General features: G+C 36.9%; 2 protein-coding genes across 4 annotated transcripts in view; one reads left to right on the top strand and one right to left on the bottom strand.

Annotated features, from left to right (window-relative positions):
• Window positions 1–4,091, bottom strand: part of HS2ST1 (heparan sulfate 2-O-sulfotransferase 1) — a 185,859-nt gene extending 181,768 nt beyond the window's left edge. The window contains exon 1 of one of the 2 annotated variants that reach the window (XM_036828177.1): window positions 3,576–4,091. In XM_036828177.1, coding sequence (XP_036684072.1) covers window positions 3,576–3,699 — 124 coding nt within the window. In that variant the 5' untranslated portion in view covers window positions 3,700–4,091. The remainder of the gene's footprint in view (window positions 1–3,575) is intronic. The other variant, XM_036828184.1, reaches the window with a different exon arrangement.
• Window positions 4,092–4,608: 517 nt separating this feature from the next.
• Window positions 4,609–26,778, top strand: part of SELENOF (selenoprotein F) — a 37,172-nt gene continuing 15,002 nt past the window's right edge. For both annotated transcript variants that reach the window (XM_036830073.1, XM_036830070.1), the window contains exons 1-2: window positions 4,609–4,738; window positions 13,649–13,816. In XM_036830073.1, the coding sequence (XP_036685968.1) occupies window positions 4,655–4,738; window positions 13,649–13,816 (252 nt within the window). In that variant the 5' untranslated portion in view covers window positions 4,609–4,654. The remainder of the gene's footprint in view (window positions 4,739–13,648; window positions 13,817–26,778) is intronic.

Below are 26,778 nucleotides of genomic sequence, written 5' to 3'. Positions count from 1 at the left end.
TGAGGAAATGTAAATCAATGCAACAACATACAATTTCACAGCTTCAGAGTGGCAAAAATTAAAAGCTGACAGCATCCCATCCAGTGCTTGTATGTGTTGACAGTGCAGATTATTGTAACCCTTGGGAAATAAATTGTTTGGAAAGTAACAGATTTTAAAATCTGTTAAATTATAAAATACATACATCTTTTGTTCCAGTAATCCCTTAATAGGAGAATTTATCCTACTGCAAACAGTACCAACAAATAAGGAGTTAAATAAACTTATATAAGGATGTTTCTTGTAACATTGTTTATAATACCAAGAAAGAAAATGGTAAAAAAAATTTTTTTTAAGTGGTGGGGGGAGAGATAAACTGAATGTTCATTATTGGCATAATGGCTGGAGAATTTATGATTCATGTATACTATGGAATAGTATACAGCTATTAGAATGAGTAAGTCAAATTTACATTTATTGACCTGGAAAGATATTCTATGATATTAAATGAAAAAAGCAAGATGCAAAGTAACGTGTATACTGCCATCCAATATTTGTTGAAAAAAAAAAGATAAAAGAAAACTCTATTATGTGACATTGGTTTTTAGGAATTCCTGTTTACATACTTAATGTCCCAAGTGCTCAATGAATACACCTAAGTTTTGAATACAACTATCGCTCTATTAGAGATCTCACCATCAAAATATTCTGAAACCAAGGTGCATACAAAGCATTATCAGAAAATGCAATCCTTTGGAATCTTCTATAACAGAAAAGATAAACAATGAAAACTTTTAAGAGCAAAATGTTTAACTTTTTCTTTTTCTTTTAAGCCATAAATGCAAAGTTTAATAAATTTAACTACACTGTAAGTCAAAATTCTGTGACAGATGACACCACCAAAGTTTTTGAAAAGTGATAAATGTGTGTTTAAGTTTTTCTGATGCCAAAACAAAAATGCTTTTAATGTTGTGATTTTACCACTTACAGAAAACCACCACAGAGTTTTTTTTTCCCCTGTAGCAGAAATAAGCTATCTATTTCGGTCCTTTCATTGGGTAATATAATTATGTTCATTACACGGGTATAAACAAGCAACAGACATTACACTAAACTAATTCCTTTGTGTCAGAAATTGAATTTTCTAAGAATGACATTCATTCTTAGCAATAAATGCAATTAAACATTAGTATTACAGTTTAAAAATTCTATTCAAACTGCTACATCTTAGTGTAATGTCAATATAAAGTCCCAAGCAGCCTGGTATAATTAAAGGGGAACTTGATTTGGAATCAGACATACCTGGGTTCCAGTCCTGGCTCTGCCACTTACTAGCTATGTGGTCAAGTTATATAACCTCTGAACCTGTTCCCGCATCTGTAAAAATGGCTTTCTGTGGTGTTCTTGGAAGATTAAATAAGAATATCAAATATGAAAGTGTCTAGTACAGAGTCTGATTGTCAAAATATGCCTCCTTCTGTGTTCCTTTCCTAAGGAAGATTACTAACTGACAACATCTGTTTTAGTACTGCCTGTTTTATAAGACTTTTTTTTTAATCAAAAGACTGCTGATACGAGGTTATATATTTTATTTGCCATAATTTTGCATCTCCATTATTAGGTCCTTCTAGTGTTTTGTATCTGAGGCTCCTTTTCGAGAATTATTTAGTTCAATCCATATTTACTGTTTCTAATGGAATATAAAGGTTCCTTGCCTGTAAAAAATCATGAAAAAACACTACTACCTGTGGCTTTCTACATCCTCAGATAACTCTTTTTAAAATCATTAAGGTTGTGCCTACAGAAAACACTTTCAAACATTATGGAAAAAAAATGTTAGGCAACGAAGGAAAATTAAAATTTGAATTATCCCAACCCACTGTAATGTTTCTAAGAAATTCAAAGAGCAACACAACACAGAATAAATACAAATTTTAATTTAATATAACTTTCAACTTTAAGAGGAGTCATTTTTTTCTCTGTAAAGCTGGATCATTAATCAGGCCACAATATGACCCTCAAAGCTGCTAAATAGATACAAACAAAAAGAGTATACTGGTCAACCTTCAATATTTAAAGTGAATATTTTTCCATCATACAAGACTCATATTAATAAAATCATAGTAAATAAAGTTGATATCTGTTCGAAACTGTACAGGGCAAGTTCTACCCTAGAGTTGAGGAGTGGAATTATTCCTAGCTCCTCTTCAAATTTATTTGCACTTCAGCTAGATTTATTTGATGCTCTTTAAAATGTCTCCAAGGCTTTTCGCAAAGTCTATCAAAACTGCAAATAGTCAGCTACTATTTGTAATATTTCAATTATTTTCTGATACATTTTTCCTAAATATTAATCATCACCCACAGCAGCATCTGTTACTTCTTAGTCTAAATTATAGTGCTGCTGGTATTTTATTATTTGCATTTTGAAAAGTATTTTAAATGATTTTGAGGTGAAAGTGTATGCATAAAAATACTTCACATTACTTTTCCACATTCAAATTACAGCCTCCTGAGCTGATTTTTTTCAGTGCCATGTACGTTTTTAAATCAAAATGTACTGCTGGCATTCTTTTAATACTCCCTCCCCACCCCGAGCTCTTCCCAAATGCCGAAGTTCCCTACTAATCTGAAAGTACCTATTATCTGTGCATTCTTCGGGTCTTTCACATCACACTCCAACTTTTTGTACTTCAGACCTCTTCCGTAATTAAAGTAAGCGCTGTTAACTCTTTAAGGTACTTAACCTATGGTAAACTTTTTGCACTCTTCGTTTCATAAACTTAAATCTCACTAAAGCAATTCCCCTTCAACCTTTCCTCCTAAATTCACTATACCAACATTGCCGCGAAGCAACGTACACACACACCCCTATTCTTAAGCTCAAAATAATGGCAGTTTAGCGCCGCTAAAAAAGAATTTAAATGCTTGGATGCCTCGTTTCAGTACCTCACGGAAGCTTTTTAGTTGCTTTCCTGTCCTACCTGGGCACAGTCTATTTCTCCCGTCAGTTGTGCGGTCCCTTGCTGCCCCCAGCACAAGAGTGCAACTCACTACAGTGTATTTCTTTTACTCACCGTCATTCCAGCATCTCCCTCCATTTCTGCGCATCTATCCCTTCGCGAACCTCCCCATCCCCAAAAGATTCCATAACCAGGTGCCCACATCTCAAATTAGAATACCCCTCGCCTGACACTGCCGAGGCTTTCCGTACGACTTCTAAGAGAACACACAAGCCTGAGCGTTTCTGTCTCCTCCAACAGTCAGTACCCGCTACCCAACGAGTTCGCTCTTATCTTGCTCTCTCCCCATGGAATGCCTACTTCAGGGTAACCCTTTGGCTCGGGGAAGCCCAACCTTGCAACCTCCGCCCCGTGACCTCGCGAGCCCAGCATACCACCCAAGCTTAATTCACACCATTCTTGGAGCTTGTGTTCTCGATGTCCCCAGTCCCATCTCTCTTTGCAACCTCCTTCAGCCTCCTGCCGAGGAGCCAGATCGCAGGTTAGACAAACGCCCACTTGCTCGGGTAGCACTGCCTCCCTGGCCCGGCCGCTTCCACACATCACTCAGCCCAGAGTGGCACGGCTCCTCACCTAGCTTCGACCGGGACTCCTCCAGTTTCTGGATCTGGTTCTCCAAGAAGAGCATTGCCACTGCGAAGGCCACCACCGCCAGCAGCTGCAACTTGGGCGGCATCATAATCCTGAGGAGCCCCATGAAACCCGCTGCTCGGGATCAAGACATACCGCGGGGGGCGGGGATCGGGGCCCCGGAGGCAAGGAAGACGCCGGGAGGAGCCCACCGAGCCGGGAGAAAGGCAAGGAGAGCGCGACAGCGAGAGAAGCACCGCAGCGACCCCCCTTCTCGCCTCCCCAGTCCCCCGCCCCCAGGCGCCAGCACCAACGCCGCCGGTGTCCGCTTCTCCTCGGCCGACTCCACGGCCGCCCCTCCAAAAGCCCGCGCAGCAAACACAGCGCGAAGCGGCTGCCGGGCTCTCGCTTCCCTCTACCGCCTCAGTCCCCGAGCCCCGCGCCCGCCTGCCTGCCTGCCTCCCTCTCTTCCTTCCTTCCCTCCCTCCTTTGCTCGCGGTCGCGCGCTCCTCCGCCAACGTTGCGGCTGCGGCTGCGCCGCCCTCGGCCCCGCCCCCTGCCCATCCCCCTCGGCCACCACGCGCACGCATCCACGTACGCTGCTCAGCAACCAGAGGCTCCGCCCACGGCTCCCGTTCGCTTGTGCTTATTGGACCGAAGAACCCCAGCGCTTAGCTCTTGGCTCGTGTCACGGTTGGTTTCCTTTGCCTAAGGTGTCAACCAAAGCGGCATTCGATTGGGTAAACTTGGAGAAGGAGGCAGGCCGAAACTGGCGAAGGCGGGGCTTCTTGGGTGCTTGAGGAAATGTCGTGAATGAAAGGCAAGAGCCCGGGGCAGCACAGATTTGGGGAGTCTAGGAAAATGCCTGATATGGGTTATCGAAAGGACCCAGCGACTTCATATTTATATCAAATGTAAAGGTATTTGTTCACCTTTAAGCTTCCATATACCCTTAGTTAATACCCGTCTCTGCAGAATAAGAGACATGGTGGTAACGGCCTTTAGCAGCCTGTTTTGGATCAGGCTCTGGAGTAGACGCCCCGAGCAGAGGGGTCCTCGGGGCAGCCGGAAACCTACGGAAGATGGCACGTATGGCGGTCGGGATGGATGGGTGGCTTTTGCCGGCTTTTGGGCTGCGGCTGCTGCTGGCGACTGTGCTTCAAATGGTGAGTGGAGGTCGCTTCCGCTGCAGCCCCAGGGCGAGTGGGAGGGATTGCGCCGAGGAAGACAGAACATTCGGTCCCGTTTGGGAGCCACAGTTCAAAAGGGTGGGAGGATTGGGCTTCCTCAGCGACTGCTGCGGCCGGAGTGCGACGTGGCTTAATTCCTCGTTTGATACTTACCTTTCCCCGTCCCGGGTTTCTAGCGGTTTTTTCTCCTGACTTTAGACTATCTTGAGTACAATTTGTAAGACACACCGTGAACGAAAAAAAAAAGGCACTAAGTTTTGCACAGGAATGAAGATTGTTTTTAAATTGGCAGAAATGCAAGGAACTATCGTTCCTTATGGCAAGGCTCCCAAATCTTAAAGCCTTGAGGTCTTTGGTCCAGGGTACACTTCCTTTTTACTTCTTTCTGTCAGTTGTTTGTGGTCTCTGTACGTCACTTTTAGACAGCCTTTAATCTCTGTTCTGTGGAATTCACATGCTGCTGGGTACACTTCAGTGCTATTTGTGATTTTAAACGACATTGTTGCAATAAAAGGAGCTATTCCATACTAAAGAATAATTTATTTTTGAAATTGATTTTCTAAAATGATAGCCTTCATCTCGTTTAAAATCGGACGGTGTTTAACCAAGTTTTTTTTTATTTCGTTTTTATCCATTAACAGAACAGATGCGTTCTTTATCTTTGAATGGGGAAAGGCTAAATTCTACTTATTTTCCTATTCACTCACAAACAACTTACTGTTTGTTAATTTCTCCTTAGAAGTTTTTAGTCCATGTTTGTGTGAATAATAAAACTTTTTAATATACACTATGGTTGGAGTTTTTACAAGTGTCTTTTATCAGCCTAATTTTTCAGGAGTTCTCTGTATTGAGCCTGAGAAGTATTCTCCTAGAGACCTGGTTTAATTAATTTATCCAAGGTTTGGAGAAGTGAGGGTCTATACCGAAGGCCCCTACAAACACCTGGGCTTTTCTTTCATCAAGGAGTTTAAAGATCCTGCCTGTTTCCTTTTGTAACCGTACCTAAAAGGTGGATTCTTTACTTCTCTAATTAGCTTTACAGTACTCCATTATTCAGTCATTTGGTGCCTTAGAAATTACTGGAAGACCCCTTTCTAAACTTCGTACTCAAGAATTTATTGTCTTAGGTAATTTGCGTTCACCACCACGAAAAGATAAAAAAGAATAACATTTCAAGTTGCCTTCTCCTGATTTCACTCTCTTTAACTGTTCTATTATCTGTGGCTGTGTAACCACCCCCAAAGCTTAAAATAACGATTTCTTGTAATTCTGTGTGTCTGCTGAGCAGTTCCTGTGTTGATTTCCTCTGGCCTCATTTACGCAGTTGAGCTGAGCCGGTAGGTCAGCTGAACTGAAGGGTCCAGGATGGCTTCATTCTTAGTGGTGCTGTCTGTCAGCTAGGTTCCCATCCATGTGACATCTCATTCTCCAATAGGCCAGACCAACTTCTTTTCGTGGCAGTCTCAGGGCAGCACTCCTACAGAGCAAAAGCTGCAATGCCTCCTAAAGCCTAGCCTCAGAAATCACATACATCACTTTCACATCACAATATTTGTCAAATCAAGTCACAAGACCAGCCTGGATTTCAGGGATGGGGATATGGACTCCATCTCTGCATGAGAAGAGTGCCATAGTCACATTGCAAAGAAGTGTACATACCAAGGTAGGAGGAATTTATGCCCATTAAACAATCTACCAAAGTGACCATCCACAGAATTCAAGCCAGAAACTTGGGTCTCATCTTCGACTCCTACCTTTTCTTACATACCTCACATCCAGGTAATTACCAAGTCTTGTTGATTTTACTTCCTAAATATCTCTCAGATTCATCCACTTACTATTAATCCCTCATTTAGGCCACCAACCTCTCTCTCCTTAGACATAACAGCCTCCTAGTTCGCCCTTTAATTATCAGAATCTAAGCAGTTGTTTCTGCCAGCTTCCCAATTGCCCAAGCCAGAAATTATTCATTTTAAATTCTTTCCTTTCACTCTCTGACCCCAGTTAGCCATTAAACCCTTAAAAATCTCCAAGCCAGTTCATTTAATTTTACCTCCACAAGTAGTACCTAAATTCAGGCCCCATCTTTGCTTGCCTGGGATTGCCACAACAGCTTCTGTAACTGGTCTCCTGATCTCATTTTCCCCCATTTCCTAATTCAGTCTCTGCAGTGCATCCAAGTCATCTTTCTCAAACTTAGGTCGGTCATTGTTAAAACTCCTCAATGGCTCTCAGTTGCTTTAAAGGTGAAGTCTATCTTCAGTGTGCCTTAACAGGGCCTCTTTGACCTAATACTTACTTGTTTGTCTCTCCAGGCTTAATTCCCAGCATTTACCTCTACTGGGAGAGCAAAATGGTAGAGGTGGAAAATTGGGGTCATTTTAGTACCTCTCACATACCATGTTTTCTCTCACCAGACCTAAAGTAAGGTGTTTAGATAAAATGCAAGGCTTAAGTTACATCCCATTTCCAGATTTGCAAAGTCTGATATACCCTCTCCCTTACATATTCTGTCGTCATACATTATGCTGTATTACAGATTCACAACTGCACCAAAGCTCTGTGTGTGGTTTGTATCCCTCCATTCCCATGCCGAGTGTAGCCAAAGAGAATACAGGGGCCACTTTTCTTTTATATATCTTTTTATTGTGCCTCACGTGTACATTTAAATCCCTCAGATGTTTGAAAGGCCTTCTAGTTCATTAGTGTTTGTTCCTTGCTATCAAAGTCATTTAGATATCTGTAGTAGGTTATGTAGAACAGTGATGAACCCCACCCACTCCAACAAACACATAATGACCGAAAATATTTAGAAAGGGAGGTCTGAGCAATTCACCTTTTTGTTGAACTGTTTTAACTTCTCTAAAGCTTACTCCTGTCTCTTTCTTCTGTAATGACTAGTGTTTTTAAGAAAAGAAGGCAATAAAATCTTGAAAATGAAAAGAGAAGTACAGAGGACTGTTGGAAAACTCTTAAGAAATTAGAAAAACTGCATTTCACAGTTAGCCTGAGGGGGAAGAAAGGCCAGGTGGAATAAGTAGCTGGCAGTAATAAAAATAAGCCAAAGCTTTGGAACCTGACAAATGAATAAAAAGGGAATGAAGGAAGACTTTCTTGGTGCCCTGAGGTTGAGCTACTGGTATCGGCAGAAGACTTAGCTCCTACTTTGTTAATTCACACCTCTGAGTCCTCAGACTAGACAGGCTGAGCTTTTATTACTGTCTGTGCCTCTGAATAGCTCTAATTAAAGTTAGTAGCAACACATAGTTATCAATATTCCAATGAGGTGACAACGGGGAGGATATAAAATGATTTACTTGAAAATACATTCTGAGTATGCTTAAGCATTAGGAAAAACTATTTGCGTATAGCCTAAGGGAGCTGTTTTCTAGAGTGTCCCAGAACTAAGTGATACTCAATTCTTCATTCAGCTCATACATATTACTTCTTTCAGAAAGACACTGTAGGGATTTCCCTGGTGGCGCAGTGGTTAAGAATCCACCTGCCAATGCAGGGGACACGGGTTCAATCCCTGGTCCGGGAAGATGCCACATGCCACGGAGCAACTAAGCCCGTGCGCCACAACTCCTGAGCCTGCACTCTAGAGCCCGCGAGCCACAACTACTGAAGCCCATGCGCCTAGAGCCCATGCTTCACAACAAGAGAGGCCACCGCAATGAGAATCCCACGCACTGCGACGAAGAGTAGCCCCCACTCACCGCAACTAGAGAAAGCCCGCGTGTAGCAACGAAGACTCAATGCAGCCAAAAATAAATTAATTAATTTAAAAAGAAAGGCACTGTACTGGAAGCAGTATAAAATGATTTTATGTGTTATTGATTCTGAGACACCACACGCCATCCCCTACGCCTACCCCCTTTTCTTCACAAGTTAACATCTGGATTGGTCTTATTTCAATGGGTGGCACAAGTGTCAGTATTTTTGTTATTTTTAATGGTACATACAGTAATGGTGCATCATGGATTCTGTGAAAGGTGGTAGTTAATAACAGTGGTTAAGGGTTTTGAGGGCAGGCCAGGATTAGAATCTTGATGCTGCCGTCTAATGTCCGTTGTATCGTCTTAAGATAGATTACCTCAACTGTCCTAAGCCTCTGTTTCCTTCTCTATAAAATGAGGATAATACCCCTATCATAGGGGGATAAGATTAAATAGAATAGTGATGTAAAGTGTTTAACAAAGTGTCTGGTGCTTTGTAAGAGCTTGCCATAAAGGCTGTGTTTCTGGTATTTGTTTTCATGGGGTTCGTCTGTAAACCCATGTATTTTGTCTCAGATTTAAAATCCATTCAGAATTATTACATGAGAAACCTGAGTTTTCTGAGTAAAGACCGGTTAAGAGACAGCTAATCATGTGAATGTATAAGTGTAATAAAATGTATAGCTATACCAGGCTTTTGCCTGAAAAGGTGATGTTACATTATAGTTATTACAGCTTCCCAGCCAACAACCCTTATGTTTATAAAGAACTCAGTAATATCAGAAAAATAAATCAGTGACTAATGCAAAGGAGTCTCTTAGCCTGTCAATCCTACTTTGAATTGGAGAAGTCATAAACTGTTAAGTGGTTATCCCAATCAGGGTTATCCCACCCAGTCCTTAAAATCTATGTCTTTCTTAGAAGGGTGGCTAATTATTTTAAAATTTAGGAGAATTTCCTGGCGGTCTAGTGGTTAGGACTCCAGGCTTTCACTGGTGAGGGCGCGGGTGCAGTCCCTGGTCGGGTAACTAAGATCCCACAAGCCACATAGTGTGGCCAAAAATAATAATAAAACAACAATAAAATTTAATATTTGGCCTTACTGTGCACATTTAAATGCTGTTCATTACTTTTTGGTAATAAAAAGGTGGGTGGGCATAATTTATAATTTTGAACTCTTCTATATTATTTAGAATTTGGTACTTACCTATGAAGTGCTTAAAAATATGTTCTGATGTTCTTAGATTCAAAGCCTTAAGTCTGCAAAACCAATGATATAAGAGAAAAAAGTAGCTCACTCATGGAACTCAAGATACATTCTAGGGCTTCCCTGGTGGCGCAGTGGATAAGAATCCGCCTGCCAATGCAGGGGACACGGGTTCGATCCCTGGTCCTGGGAAGATCCTACATGCTGCGGAGCAACTAAGCCCGTGCTCCACAACTACTGAGCCTGCGCTCTAGAGCCCGTGAGCCACAACTGCTGAAGCCTGCGTGCCTAGAGCCCATGCTCCGCAACAAGAGAAGCCACGACAATGAGAAGCCTGCACACCGCAACAAAGAGTAGCCCCCGCTCACTGCAGCTAGAGAAAGCCGGTGCACAGCAACAAAGACCCAACACAGCCAAAAATTAAAAAAACAAATAAATAAATAAATTTATTTTAAAAAATTTAAAAGCTACATTATATCTCCCCTACGCTTATCTCTATCCCATGTCTAATATAATGACTTAAAAATAAGTCGTGTTTTGTAGTTTTTAAGTGTGCTTTCACAGTGGAAGGTGGGAATAATTCTAAAATTTATTAAGTACTCACTGTGTACTGGGCAGGATACAAGATGCTTTCTGTACTTTTTCTCCTTTAATTCCCAAAACTTTGTGAAGTAAGTGGTAATTATTCGTATTCAGAAATTAAGAAGTAAGGTTGCTCTGTGCTGATATTTGAATCAAGTTGTCATCAGACTCAAATACATGTTTTGCATGTTCATGCTACCTGTCAGTAGGTGCTCAGTAAATGCCAGAATAAAACCAAGTATTATGATCCCATGATTATACATTTGAGATTCTTGTTTTATAAAACATGCTTTGGTAACAATTTCTTATGTTTGTTAAGCAGTTCACAGTTTCAAAGTTATTTCATTTTTATCACCTGTTTTAGTTACCATGGCTACAAAACAAATCACCCTAAAATTTAGTGGTGTAAAACCATTGTTTATTTTGCTTTCAAATTGCTATGGGTCAGCAATTCAGACAGGGCACAGCAGTATGGCTGTGTGTTCCATGGTGTCTCAGACCTCCGCCTGAGACTGAAAGACTAAAATGTGAAGGCTTTTTACTCACATGTCTAGTAGTCGATGCTGGTTATCAGCTGGAGACCTCAGGTGCTCTCTACATGGGCCTCTCTCTACATTCTCTCTGTAGTTTAGGCTGCCTTACAGCATGGTGGCTAAATTCCGAAGTCAAGTATTATAGAGAGACAGATAACAGCACCTGCAGGCACTAGGCAAGCAGAGATTGTTTCCTTTTTTATGACCTACCCTCAGAAATCATGTAGTATCACTTCTTTGACACTCTGTTGGTCAGAACAGTCACAAGCCCCTGCCCAGGTTGAAGGGGAGGGAACATAGACTCCCACTCCTCAGTGGAGGACTGCCAGTCACAGGGGGGATGATGTGTATATATTGATGTGGCTGTCTTTGGAAAAATAGAAATTAACCTGTGAAATTGATTAAGCAGATCACTTTACTAGTAAATAAATTACTCAAAATGCTAGTATAGTAGCAAGAGTCTTAAGTCCCTCCCACTAGACTGGGATACTTGATCTATTTTGATATATTATGATATACAGTCCACATTATTACTGAGATAAGGTAAAAGATATATGTATATGGTATCAAATTAGGATGTTGACTTACTGTTAGGTCAATGGGATGATCAGCATTTTGGAAGAGTATGCCAGCAGTACTTAAAGTTTTTCACGTTGGGATATGCCATTGGGTTTTAATCTGCATGATTAGTCAGCTGGTGGGCCAAATCCAGCAAGCCTTGTTTTTGTAAATAAAGTGTTATTGGAACACAGACACCCATTCATTTATTATTGTCTGTGACTGCTTTTGTGCTGCAGTAGCTGAGTTGAGTAGTTCCAACAGAAACTATATAGCCACCCAAGCCTGACATAATTACTACGGGGCCCTTTACATAAAATTTGCAGACCCTTGGTCTAGAAGATCAACCAGTCACAGTCAAACCATCTGAAATTCCCCCTACTTGAGGCTGTGGTTTTGACCAATTCATTTGCTTAACACACAGGAGAATTAGCACAAGTGCTGGAAATACAGAGAAATAACTTAATGCTTGCCCTTGAAAGAGTTACAGTATTACCGGGGAATCAGACAATCCTAGATTTACATAGTACAGTGTCATGAGTGGTGCTGCTTTACAGCTGTGCATAAATTTCGTTCTCAGAAAAGACAATGGCTAAATACTGGGATCTGATTTTTTTCAGAGAAGGCTTCCTAAGAAGACTGATATACCAATTGGGTTCTCAGAAATAAGTAGAATTTAACAAGGTGGAAAAGTGTAAAAGAGCCTTAGAGTAGAAAAGTATGAGCAAATGTACATTTGAGGAGGGGTTTTATATTCTCAGGTACTATAGGAATTCATTATAGCTGAAAAGTAGAATGGGATTGGAGATGTAATGAGAGATAGGACTAGCTGACCATTTAATCCACTGAGGCAGGAAAAGATTTGAGAGCTCTTTAAGAGACAGAATTGTCAAAACTTGTTTTTTAACAAACAAGTTGATTGATTGTAAGAATGGTGAAGAGTGTGGAGTCTAGGATGAACTGACCGGGGCAACTAGGTGGTCAGGGAAAATGGTGTCATTTTGCCAAGATACTGAATACATTGGAAGGAATAGATTTAAGGAGAAAAGATGTTTCACTGTTGGAGAGTTTGAATTTACAGTGCCTGTACTACATCTAAATGAGATCTCAGGTAGGCTGTTGGCTTTGGAAACTTGACACTTAAAAAGACTTGGGAGTTTTCAATAAATGAGTATTTGAAGCCATGGAAAAGATGCAATTCTCTATAGAAAGTATGCAAAGCAAAGCGAGAGCCAAGAATAGAAATGGGAAACAACAGCACTTAAGAGATGCATAGCAGAAGAAGGAGAGGGAAAGCCATGGAAGAAGCAGCTGGAGCAGAAAAGTTTTGAATGCCATTGCATTTAGTGATTTTTGGCAAGTTTAGCTGAGTGGTGTGGTGGGATCAGAAACCAGACTGTAGTAACAATTCAGAAATAACAATGTGGGGAGAGCAGTTAGAACTATGGGTCTTGGGTACACTGAAGATATGAGTTATCAATGAAATTAAATCCCTGTGGAGATGGCAGAAGACAGAAGTTAAAGCAGAGGTACAGGGATTGACCTTAGACAGATGTAGGTATACCACACTCACTGAGACATGAGAGAAGAATGGATAAAAGAAGAGAATAGTTTTGGAAACCTGCTTTTGCCAGTCATTGTATTTGGTTACTTTACATAAGTCATTTCATTTAATCTTTACTGCAGTCTATTTTATGTGGGAAGTTTCTTGCTTTATCAGTGAGGAAATTAAAACTCAGGGAGGTTATCTTGCCCAGGGTCACACATCTTGTAAGTGGTGGAACTGGCACCTAAACCCCAAAGTTTTATTTTTGATGTGCTCCTGCTCTCCCCCACTTCATCCCTTTCTGTACCCTTCCCCTGCTAGATGTGAATGAAGATGAGTTTGTAGGGTGTAGTAGGGACCTAGAAGTTAATGTTACTCCATACATCATATGAACAGGTGCTAAGTTCTTAAAATGAAATGGAAATTCATTTTTCTTCAAAAAATATGTAATATATATATCATAAAGAAATAATATATGATCTTTTTTGTTAATCCATGTTTTAGCCAAGCTGCATTATGACAAATTTTTAAGAAAAAAATTCGTTGGGAATGTGGGAAGAACCAAAGACTCATATAAAGTTATAAAGTATAAAAATAATTAAGAATTTGTCTCCAAATGAGGCATTTCACTAACTGTCTTTAGTGTGTTAGATTTTGACAACCCTAGTTTCTCCTGTTTTGGAAGCTTTGTAATGTAAACATGAAGTTAAGAGGGTTTTTTTCCTCATTTTTTGTTTTCAGGTCTCTGCGTTCGGGGCAGAGTTTTCATCAGAGTCTTGCAGAGAGTTAGGCTTCTCCAGCAACTTGCTCTGCAGCTCCTGTGATCTTCTTGGACAGTTCAACCTTCTTCAACTGGATCCTGACTGTAGAGGATGCTGTCAGGAAGAAGCACAATTTGAAACCAAAAAGGTATTGTTTTCTAGTATCTCTCTTCCATTATGTGGTTTAGTTGAGATAAGGTAAAATGTTATATTGCTTAATCAACTTAAATATAAAGAAGTCTTTAGCTTTTACATTTTGTAGTTTTAGAAACTCAACTGATTTCTTGCAGACCCATTAGATCAATCAAAGCAAATAGAGAGGAAAAGTATGGTTACAGATTGATATACCATCCTACCATGGTTGTCCAGCAGAAGGGAAGCAGAATTACTATAGCATGCCTAGATTGTAAATCTATCCGGTCTTCCTAACTTCTGGCCACATAAAGCCAAATAATAATTAATTAGATGCTTTTATTCATTTGTAATAAGAAGCCAGTCTTGTAATGAAATTTGAGATGAAAGTAAAGCACCTATTACCCTGCACATAATTGTCAACGATAAATTATAACTTTTAATCTGGTTAACAAAGAATATGATCTGTTACAATTTGCACATCTATAACTAATGTTTCCTGATACCTAATCTCACCTTTAACACCTGAAAACAGCCAAGAATAGGTAGTTCTAACAATCCAGTAAAATCTGCTACTGTTTTACCCACTGTTCAAATTAATAGTAAACTTGCTCAATTTTTAAATCTTTTCACTAAACCCTTAGACTTCTTTAATTTATAAAGTAGACTGAAAAGGTCATTTATATCATCCAAATAAAGCTGAATTAATGAGGTCCCTGTGTTTGAGAAAAAGAAAATATTAGCATCTCTCTGCTTTGTTTTCTTTTAATATTCTTTCAGTTTTACTTACTGAATCCTGTTTGAGGCATTATGGTTTGTAAAGCTTTCAAACAGTAATTGTATCTTATTATTAGGTAGTAAAGGTTTACTTCTAACACTGAGTACAGTTTTCTAGTTCTGTAAGAAAAACAAGCTGACAAGCTTTCACCATGTTAGTGTTCAACCAGAATTTACACTTGATTTCTCAGTTGTAAACCTGAAATTCCTGTGTCCCACAAATGGCTTCCAAGTCTTCCATGTTTTTCATTTTCTTGGTTCACATATACCAATGATATATTTTAATGTTTAGAAGATTTCCATACATATAAGTTAGTCTTTATTGCAAGTAAATAAAATCTAAACAAGTTTTTAAAACTTGATTTTAAATAGATTTAAGACCTAGGACCTAACTAGTTTAGTAGGACCCTTCCCTCTTGTTTTGTTTTATCAATGACATATTCACATGGGACAAATTGCTGAAGTGTGATTCATCCTCTCATCTTTAAGCGATTATTCTATGGTCTGTACAACTACTCAGCTAACAATGATTATTTGTGAGACACCAAACTTACAAGGATTGAATAACAAGGGGTGTTTTATAATAAATAATCTTTATCACACATCCGCTTTGTAATTAAGGGTAAGTTGAGAAAGTCTACCCTTTGACTGATATCAAATGTGCCTAAACTGTAAACCAAGTGGATATAAAAGCTTTTACTAATTGCCCCTTTAGTAATTCTTTATAATATTACCAGTTTTATGGTATAATTTTTTTGTTTTTTTGCCATGCCGTGTAGCGTGAGGGATCTTAGTTCCCCAACCAGGGATGGAACCCGAGCCCCCTGCAGTGGAAACACGGAGTCTTAACCAATGGACTGCCAGGGAAGTCCCTGTGGTATAATTTTAGTGGAACCAAACTTCAGTCACACACTTTGCAAATTCATTATATTCCTGTTCAGTTTTCATTATTAACTGAGCTATGTGTTGCTTCTTCAGCAATAATAGTAGGCAAGTAGTCCACCATTTAATATATGCCTAACTAATTACAAACTGAAATGATTATTTTATCTAAGTGCAAGTGAGCCTGTATCCTAATATACCTTTTATACTGTACCCATTGTTTTTTTCTTAAGTCCTTGCCCGTAATCTGTAAGATGTACTTCTCATTAAGCATTTGCTAGCACAATGTTGTACAAAATAAATGAATGGGTTTTTTTAATAAGCCTAGTGGAACTAGAACACTTAAAATAGTACTGAAAATATAAAAGTAAGGCCTGTCGGGCAAAAGCCTCCATTTAGATGCAAAATGCATTCACGTATAGAAGTGGTACTTGATTTAATCTGTACAGTATTGCTCTCTGGATTATTGGTACATAATTATAGGTAACAATATATATAATAGTTTTTCTGTCTCATTCAACTCTGGCTTAAGGCTTAATTTTGAAATTATAGTTTAATTTAGTCCTACTTTAATAAAAGTAAAAATATGCGGTATGTAGACTAGTGCCTTACATCAAAAATATTAAAAATACTTAAACATGGTCGTGTGTGTGTGTAAATCATTGGGAATATAAATTCTTTAGAAGAGAAAAATTGTAGTTTATATGCAGGAATGTTTTGGCAATTTATAATAAAGAAATGTTACCTGAATACTCATTTTAGTTCTTGCTTAGTTGCATGCTTTATAGGTCTGTCCAGGGATGAGGCTAACCATTTTTCGAATATTTACTCATTCAACAGGCTGAATTTAGCCTTTGATAGGCAGAAGCATAAAATTTGCTGTTAAAAAAAAAAAAACCCCTTATTCATAATAAATGCAGAAAATGTCTTCAAAATCCCTTATTCTGCAAATAGATATTCCTTTATTCTTTTTATTTGGTCTTATTTCTCTCCCCCCACCCCCCATTTTGATCATAAAGGACCTAAGTAAGCATCACAAATACTACCTAGAAGGAGATTTTTTTGTAAGCTATTTTACTACTGTTTTAACTAGTTTTGCTCATAAATACATACCTAGGTACAGTTTACAAACATTAGTAAGGATGTTGACTGGATTATGAGGAGCGAACTAATTTGTAGCTTGAAGTAAAAAAAGGTAAACTAATGAAAGAAAAAAATATTTAATTCTTGGTGCTATTAATATTTACGAAGTAGGATAAGTGACTTCAGCTTTTTATATATAGAATCTTAAGATGGAATGGGAGGGACCATTCTTCTTTTCACTACTGACTGACTTTTTCCTTGTGGTGGGAAAACATAGTATTGATAACAGCCAGTTCCTGAGTCTTCTATCTTATAGCTTTTCCCACCAGAAAAGGACTAATTCTTCCCCATTTACAATTTTGAAGTATTTTAGACAAGGATTGTTACTAGCTCAAGTTGGGTCACTAACCAGTTATTAGCTAGGATTGTGGAATAATGTAAGAACCTTTAGCTGCCACTTGCACTGGTGAGCAGGTGGATGAAGCAGCTCTTAGGTAAAGAACAGGCTATTTTTTTTTTCCTCAATTACTAGAGTAAATCACTTCTCCTTGAGCCATTTTAAAGATTTAGCTCAAGTGTCCCCTATTCTGGGAAGTCTTCCCCAATTTCTCCTCCTTACCCACTACCCTTGGCCCTTCCAAGTTATGTTAGCTACACCTCTGTATTCCCAAAGCACTTGAGGATACCCTTGATTTGCACTTACCACCACTATATTGTATCTGTTGTTTGGCTTTTTTTCTCTCCCAATGTTTTATGCTCTTTGAAGTCTGGAACTATGTTTTATGTTTCTGAATCCCCAGCCTTTAGCTTACAGTATTTCATAAGTTTTTGTCCTTGAATAAGGCTGTTTTTGCTAAGAACAAGTTAAAAAAGGTCATTTTTTAAAAAAATTATGTTGAAAATATACTTGATCTTTGTAGATGCTTGTTAAATACCTTTTTCATGTATTTCATTTATATATCCTAAATATAAAAAATAAGAAAGTTTGTCTTCATGATGTCAGTCATCTATTAGTAACATTAATTGTTCATCTAACTATAAATATAGAATTTTCATTTCTGTATTTTATTTATAAGGATACCATAAGCTTCCCATATCTATCTAAAATAAGAGATGTTAATTATTTAGCACAAATTTTTAGTGTTCCCAGTCTGATCACAAACATTAATAGATACTTTTTCAAGGAGTACATGACCATCCAGTTAAAAGAGTTTCCTGGGATTTTCCTGTGAGAACAAACAATCAAATCATTTTGATTCTGTTAAGAATTTTTTAACTTCTATTTTCTAAGGGTTATAAGATTAAATGTAGTATTTCAATAAATGGGTTATTTTTCTCATATTTTTATAATCTTCCCAGTTCTGTGAATTTGAACTTGATGTTGTCAGCTAGGTGCTTTTTTTTCTGTCTCATTTAAGTTTTCATATCTTAATGATTTCAGCTTCTTCCAGACATTGTTACTGTAGAACTTTTGTATTTCTCCTTAGTTATATGCCCCTATTTCCTTAGCTAGTACCTGTTCTTTTTAAGATCTTGTAGTCCCAATGCTTTTTTCTTCTTTCAGATTATTTTTACTTAGTTGGTTTTTAGTACTTTCTATCCTTTTGCGTTCACACCTACTTTATCTCTGAACTACTATTCTGAAAGTTTGGGTAGTTACCAAACCAGAGTACCTTTTGGGAGAAAAGAATCCAGTTAGCCGAATTACTCATATATATGAACCAATAAGCAACTTATTTCAACTTAATTTGCTGTTCATTCAGTCTTGATTGTATTGGGGGGTGAGGGGGGGGGAGTTTAGAGTAGTGCTTAAGAGCACAGGCTCTGAAACCAAACTGCCTAGGTTCAGATCCCCTGCTACTCAAGCTGGTAACTTGGACTAATTACTTATCACTCTGTGCCTGTTTCCTCATTTATAAATTGGGGGTAGTAATAGTTCCTATCTCCTAAGGTGGTTTGAGGATTAAATAAGTTAATATACATACACTGCTTAAAATAGTGCCTGGCATATAATAATTACCAGGTAAGTACTTGGGGCTGGTGGTGATGACAGTAGTAGTAGTAGTATCTGATTTGCTGATGAAGAAAAAACAAGAAAGAGACAGCAAATTTGGAGAACTCAGAGGATAGCGTAATAATTATTGCTATTGGAAAAATAGGGTAAAAGAAAATAGATAAGAGATATAACATGAACTATTAGATTTGCCAGTAATAAAAATTTGGAACAAAATTTTCTGTTATTCCACTTTCAAGCTCTTGGATCAGTTGAATCAAAAAGAAATATCTTATGATAAAATAATTAGTAGTATGAAAACTTTGACCATTTGTAATTACTTGCTTAAGTGCAGCAAAATACAAAAGTAAATTATGTCAAACATAACCCTAGATTTCAACTTTTTGAGTCCTTGGTTGACACATTTTTAATAAGGAAAATACTGCAAATTTGTACTTTAAAAATGTGTAGCATTTTGATCATTTTAAAATGCCATATGGAAGATTGCATTTGAAGAGAAAAGGTTTTGCTACTAAAAAGTATTCAAAACCATTGATAAAGTGGAGCTCAATTTTTAATATAATACTTAGTAACAGATTTCAAAGGTTTAAGAAAATTTCGAAGAGAAAAACTTAGAAGTGAATTTTTTTTTTAGACTCTACAGATTGAGATTTCTTTTATTTGAATTTTGGAACATCTTGGTCTTATTCACAGAATATCAGTAGAAACCTAGGCTGCAGATCACCAAATTATACCATTACTGGTTCTGTAAAATACCTCAACAGTTCAGGTATTTGATAGAAGGATTTTATTTCCCTTAAAAATATTCAGTTTTGTTGTAATAATTACATTGGCTCAGCTTTAAGTGTTTTTTTACCTTGGTTATGTATTAAGTGGTTTACCTATGTTATCTATTTAATCCTCACAACAGCTCTATAAGGTAAATACTATTACCCCTATTTAACAGAAGAGGAAACTAGGGTGTAATCTGCCCGACGTTACCCAGCAAACTGGTTCCAGAACCTGGCTTCATCTCAAGTCTCTCTGACGCCAGAGCCCCAAGTTTTTAAACATCGACACTGTTTTGCCTCTCATCTTGAAAATGTTAATAGTAATACCTACTTCACAGAGTTACTGTAGAAAAATAAATGAGTTAAATGTAAAACACCAGACAGGCTTTCTGAAGGTCTGCCCCTTTTGCATTTATGGTTAACAAATTTAATAACACAGTCCCATTACTAGTTTCTGTTTAAAGTTACCAAATCTTTACTCCTCAGTTTACCACAGACTTTAATGGCTTCCATTACTTGGTGTTTTTGAAGAATATATTAATGAATTTGGCTTTATTGAAGGCCCAACCAAACATTTTAAGTAAGTCACATAATTGTTCTTATTTCTGATAAAAGAGCATTGAAACATTTTGTTATTTTCAATTTACATGGAAATTCTGTAGCCAGCTTTAGAGTAATTTAAGTCAGCTTAAACAGCATTATGCAAAACAGTGTCAAATTTTAAGCTTTAGCCTATCAAAAGCAGAATGCTACTGGTGTGTAAAACATAGAAGGATGAAATGGAGGTTAAGCTAACTATGCATGAAATTGTAGTCGCTAAAGAAATTTCACAGTTGCTTAAAATAGCTTCAGTTTTGTAGTGTCGGTAACATCAAATACATGAATTGATTTCTTCAAAGGAAACAAATTTAATTCAACAGATTATTCTAATTATAATATAAAAACATTGTCCAGGAAGAAGCTTTAAAAAAAACCAAATCTGAATAATGTTTGGCAACAGTTCAAATTCAGTGTGAGAATCACTAAGTAAGACTCCTCAGTAGCAACAGTAGTAAATAATGACATAAATATTTACTTAATAATAATAGCTACTAACATTCATTAAGTTCTTATAATATGAAGGTGCTGTTTCAAGACTTTACATGAATTAACTTGTATAATCCTCACAGCAACTCGATGAGGTAACTACCATTATAATCTCCATTTCATAGCTGAGTCTGGGGCATGGAGATCTTGCCTAAAGTCATACAGCTAACAAGTAGCAATAAACATATGTGTCATATATTTGTGTAACAAAAGTTTTAAAGTTTATTTTGTGCAGTTATTCAGTGGACTGAAAATATTATTTAAATTTATTTTTTATATTTTCTAGATGTGGCATTTCTCTGCCTTTAATATGAAAACTAAATGTAGTCAATTTTTTAGGTATTTACACATCAGGATCAGCTTCTATCTAAGCATGTTAAAACATTCTGTCACCTTTGCAGATTGTAATATTTAAAAGGGAAATAAATCCTTAAAGTAATTCATAATCTATCTCCAGGCTGTCTTACAACTGCATTTCCTAGACATACCTACCTCAGAGTCAAAATAAACTTTCTGTTTATATATTGAATATTACTTCTTACTATAGGCTCTGAGAATGCCAAAATAAGACAATAGTCACTGTCCTGGAGGAGATGAAGAAATAGACATGGAAATTGGACTACTAGAATGCAGTTGGCAGGATATTCTGTTGGGCTAAAGCATAATATCCAATGTTATAGCTGCTAAAAAAATTAGAAATAAAATAAAAGTTGTAAGGAGGAAGGAATCAATAAATCTCTTAAAGTTGGCATAATCATAAACTATAGATAGAACCATATTAATCACTATGGAAGTGACCAGTAGAACTAAAAACAGTTTAAAAGTTATTGAATGAGATAGGAGGCAAAGGAAAATTTTTACTTCTTCTTTTATACCCTTCTGTACTGTTTCCTTTTATTATTTTTCCAGATGCATTGATTTCTTTCAAGGATTCAGTGAGATGTGTGCTGTAAACAAAATATGTGGTATGAAAGCACGTAAAATGAAGGGTATAACCATTTGACAGGCCAGGTAAATATTACCACTTGCTTATGTAGAAGTTGATGCTTATAATAAGTTGGAAAATAATTAGGAGAAGGTCGTCTCCGGTGAAGGAAAAGTAAATGCAAAAATACAGGGTCATCACGAGAGAGATGGCTGTCTAAAATAAATCAGGGGCTTCCCTGGTGGCGCAGTGGTTGAGAATCTGCCTGCCAGTGCAGGGGACACGGGTTCAAGCCCTGGTCTGGGAAGATCCCACATGCTGCGGAGCAACTAGGCCCGTGAGCCACAACTACTGAGCCTGCGCGTCTGGAGACTGTGCTCCTCAAGAAGGGAGGCCACGATAGTGAAAGGCCCGCGCACCGCAATGAAGAGTGGCCCCCACTTACCGCAACTAGAGAAAGCCCTCGCACAGAAACGAAGACCCAACACAGCCAAAAATAAATAAATAAATAAATAAATAAAGTTTAAAAAAAAACATTTAAAAAAATAAAATAAAATAAATCAGATAGCTTATTATGAGGACAGATAACGATAGGTAAGTAAGTAGGGCCAGTGTGCCTTGATAAGAAGTTTGGACTCTATCCTATAGTCAGGGGACAAAATATAAGGATTATAAATGGTGAATTGACATCAGATTTGTATTTTAATAACTTTTGTTGGTGTTGTGAATGATAGTTGACAGGGCAGAGGGGAATACTGTTGCCAGAAAAAGAACTTAGATTGCCAGTTTCCATAGGCAAGATACAGGGGCTTAAGCTAACACACTGGTAGTAAACATGGAGAAGGGACAGATCTGAAATAGATTTAGGCAATAAAACTCACAGGATTTATTGACTGACTGGATTGGAATGCGAAAGGGATGAGTGAGGATGCTTTCCAGTGTTCTTATTTGAGAAACTGCTAACCCCAACATAAGTCTACAAAGGACTTCCATCTAACTACAAGGTAGCCCCTTAAGGCGATGGTGGTGGATGGGAAAAGGGACAGCAACAGAGGATAATTTTTAATATAGCATACAACCCTTAGCTCCAAACTGCCTTTTCAGTTTTCTTTTTGAAGAAATAAGTGTTAAGTTTTAATTTAGCAGCCCATGAATTTTATCTGGGTACCATAGTCAATTCTAAAATAGATAGTATACTTGTCAAAGAGTGCACAAAAAATAAAAATGTGTGGAATGACCTAGTTTCTTTTGTTCTAATTTCATATTGTTGCTCTTAATTTTTGTGTACTGTTTAACTTTTGGATTATTATGGCTTTTTTTTGTATCTGTTCTTAAAGTTAAAATATATTAGGTGATTAATTTTAATAGAATAAAATCATTTGAGCCAACTCTTGTTTTTTATTTCAGATATTTGTAACCTTTCTTAAAGATAATAATAATTGCCCCTTTTTTTATGACAGTGTTCAGTATTGGAGTGGTAGTGGGAACACTAACACAAAGAATTGAATTCTCTTTTGAAAAGCAGGTTTTCCTGCCATATATGACACTTTCATGTTCATTTTTTGAGGCTTTTGAATGGTTGGATATTGAACTGTATTTTAACAGGATCTCAGTTTTTCAAGTTAACAGGGATATACGTTATAATTTTCAAACATTTAGGAGCAAAAAATACATTGAATTTTTTTTACCATTTTCTTTACTTACACATGTTACCAAGGGGCTAATTGGTTTTATTTTAAAAACTGCTTACTAAGATAGTCAAACTTAGGGTCATTTTTACCATTCTTTGGATATTTTGGCCTCAGGAAATATAGTGGCATTGTGTCAAGTTATTTCTTTATATTGTGTGATATTCCCTAGGTATTAGTAGGATTGAATACATTGTTCCCAAATGATACCCTGAATTATTCATACTTGTAGCTGAAGTATGTATAGGAATGTGTGTGTGTCTGTATCTGTGGGTGTATTTGTTTCCAGGTGAAAGTCTAATAGTTACAGTCTTCACCTCTTGCTGATGAAATTCTCTTTGTTTTAGGTATATATACAAATTCTACTTCTTATCACAGTATTGAAAGGAGCCTCGTTCGTTTTTTTCCTCAAATTTCATAGTTGAAATGGTCTAATTTAGGTTGTGGTGATATCAGAGAAACATTTTTATTTTATTTTTGTACATTTTCATTGAGCTTTTTAGTGGAACAGTAATTGTATCTTTATGGAAAGATTCCCCCCAGTGTACTCCTACCTTCTTTAGAGCCTAATTTAAATTAACGTAGATGTTACCTTGCTTGTTTCTAGTGTTCTCAATATCAAGTCAGACACGAGATTCAAAGAATAGCAGTTTAATAGTGTAGTAGAATAAGTTTTAAACTTAGGGACCTTCCTTGGGCACAGTCGTTGTTTTATATTTTTTCAGAGTTTGGTAGAAGGTACCTAAAAATGAATAGTTTAATCTCAGGGGTATATTAGAGCATTATATACCAGCTTGGTTTGCTAAAATTGTAAAACCCAACTTATTTCCCTATTCCTCCGTATTCATTCATCGTTCCTATGCAAGAATGCCATCAGTCAGTGTGTGTATGAAAATGTTAATAAATACACTATTTGCCTTATACACTTAAGGTGACAAACTAAAATCTTGACAAAAGCTTACTGTAAGATCTCAAACTATTTAGTATCCTGGTTATTTGTCCATGTGTAATTGTAGCTTTTTGTTTCTATCACTACAGGCACTTTAAAAAAAAAAAATCACAAAATACAGGAATGACCTTGATAAATAATGAATTAAAATTTAAAACATCAGCAGATCACTAGACATAGTTTTAGTTGGAAACATTTTCCTTGAGAATTAACTGACTAAATTTTGCTTAAAAAAGACAGCTTCTGCATGATATGTTGATATTTTTCCTCTACCAGATGTATGTGAAAGGAGTAAAGTTGACTTTAAGAAATTACACTGGATATAATTAATTAAAGAGTGGCTCACATATACTTGAATGTATCATAATAGGTTTTCATTTAAGATCTCTAAATAATACCTAGCTTTCATCATGTTATAGCCATACTTACTTATTTTTAAATTCCTACATTTTATTTAAGAGCAAGCCTTCAGAAGACCTATAAAATAGTTACTCCTCAGATCTGAATTCGTTCAGCAGTCAAAATTTTTCCTTTTGTTCACCTAACATTAGATCATTTTCATCATATTGCTACTTAATATTCAAAGTTTTTTCAGTTTTTTTCTAAAGTTTTGCTTTAAATAAAAGAGGATTTCAAAAATAAGAATGTATGACTGTAAGCGATACTTCATATGAGAAGAAAAACAGTATTGCAGCATTTGTCTTGCTCTGGTCAGTGTTTACCTGGTTTACCTTTTAGAATTAATTTGGTTAGTCTCTTGAGCAAAAGCCTACTGTTTGATTGTTTTGTAATTTTTGCCTCATTAATAGTTGAGTATAGTCCAAGGCATCCCTGGCTGCCCTTTACAATCACTTGGGTAGCTTTAAAAGTAGTAATATTAATTAAAATACTGATGCCTAGATCTCAACCCAACTATCCTGATTTACTTGGACTGGGGTGGGTTCCAGGGATCAGTAATTTTCAGAATGTTCTCAGGTAATCCAGGTACACAGTAAGGGTTGAAAACACTGCTCTAAGGTCATTTGAATTTGAAAGCTTGAGAAATTTTGAAGTGGCTATTCTAATAACAGAGGAACAATGAATGATAGCCCTGAATAGGCTATCAGGGCTACCTAAAGCTCTGTGAAAATGGGTGCACACCTTAAACATAACCAATAGTGTGAAAGAAAATATTATAATATTCACTATTCTTACTTATTGAGCATCTAAAGAATCCAGGCTTTTTGCATGTTTTTGTCTTTTTTTTTTTTTTTAACTCCTTTTAGCAACTCTGGAAGGTAGGGAATATTTCTTGTTCAGACAGTAAACTGAAGCTCAAAGAGAATGACTTGCTGCCTGTAAGTCACAGAACCAGAATTGGACCCGCATACACATTTGGTTTTATAACTTAAGCTCTTTTCACTGTACCTTAAAAGATAAACTGAGGTATATGAACATTTTTAATAGTTTGAGCAAAAATCAATTCAAATTGGGTAACACCAAACTAGAAGTGGTCAGGAGCGCCCCACCAACAGGAATTAGGGACAAAACTTATGGAGAGGATGCAGAAACAAAGCAAGGAAATTTTTTGATTGGCTATAGCTTAAGTGGTTGCCTTTTTTGGGAAAGCCTAGTTGGCTGTTTGTGATTGTTTATTTTAGGTTTTATTTCTTAACTTTGAACCATTTATAGGCTTAGGTTTGGGTTTGGTTATATAGGCTGCTAATGCCCTAGAACCACCTCAGTGTGATGGCCTCCTTGTTTAATTTAACAATACCATGCTGTATGAAAATTTGATATTTAGTTTGACTTAGTTTAAATAATTAGTTATTTCAAGGTTTTCTTACTGTCATGTTTCTTCAGAGCCATGGATGTCATCACCAACAAAAATATATTAAGTGCTCAGTATTGGAAAGTAGTAGAATATTTCTGACTTGGACCAGGTTTACAGATTTGTTGTGATGGTGGTGGTATGATGGTGGCAGTAAAAGTTAACAAATGCAACACCTTAAAAAAATTCTTTAGAAAATTTACGTAACTCACATGTGTTGCCTTTGTTTGGTGTTATAAATTAACTTATCTAGGAATCTAGCTATCTGGTAGAAAACAGCATAGACCAATTTTTTTGTCTTGCTGTTAATCTGATCCATGTTATAGCAACATAGTTAGACTTATAGCAAAGTTATCACCACAAAACAAAGGTTTTGGCCTTTTTCTATATGGGAAAGCCTCATTAAAAGCCTTACTAAAATTTTATAACAAGAGGTTGGTCAGGTGGGAAAAAATCATTATATTCCAAAAGTAAATTATCAGGGAAGTCTTTCAACAATGAAGGGAGTACATTGTCCCCAAATATTAGGAAAATATATGAATTGTACAGAATTTAATATTAAGATAGGTATAAATAATAATCTTGGTAATGCTTAAAATGTATTTTTTTAATTGCAAAAAAATTAGCTAACTACAAAGCTGAAATTTATTTTAAGAATAATAAATTAAAAATCACTTATTTTTAAATGAGAGGGAAATTAGCATATTCAAAAACCCTGTTACAAATAAGGTAAATTAGTTATAGAGCTGAAGATGTTAGATATTTCTACTTCCCACCCAGAGGACACTATGAGAAGTTTAGGAAAACTAGCAGTAATGAGTAATATGGAAATAGGTGTGAATTCCCAAGGGGCAAATTCAGTTTTGTGCATCATTTTCATATTTTTCTAAAGGTATCTGTATATTTACATTTAAATTATTTTGGGCTAGTATAATATGATCCTAATGGAATAGTGCCTAGAGTTAGATTGCCTATACAAATAAGGCTTCTCTAA

Source organism: Balaenoptera musculus, chromosome 1 (assembly GCF_009873245.2).
Source record: "Balaenoptera musculus isolate JJ_BM4_2016_0621 chromosome 1, mBalMus1.pri.v3, whole genome shotgun sequence".
Taxonomy (NCBI): Eukaryota; Metazoa; Chordata; class Mammalia; order Artiodactyla; family Balaenopteridae; genus Balaenoptera; species Balaenoptera musculus.
The sequence above is the reverse complement of the archived record's forward strand: the minus strand, read 5'-3'. Positions and strand labels throughout refer to the sequence as shown.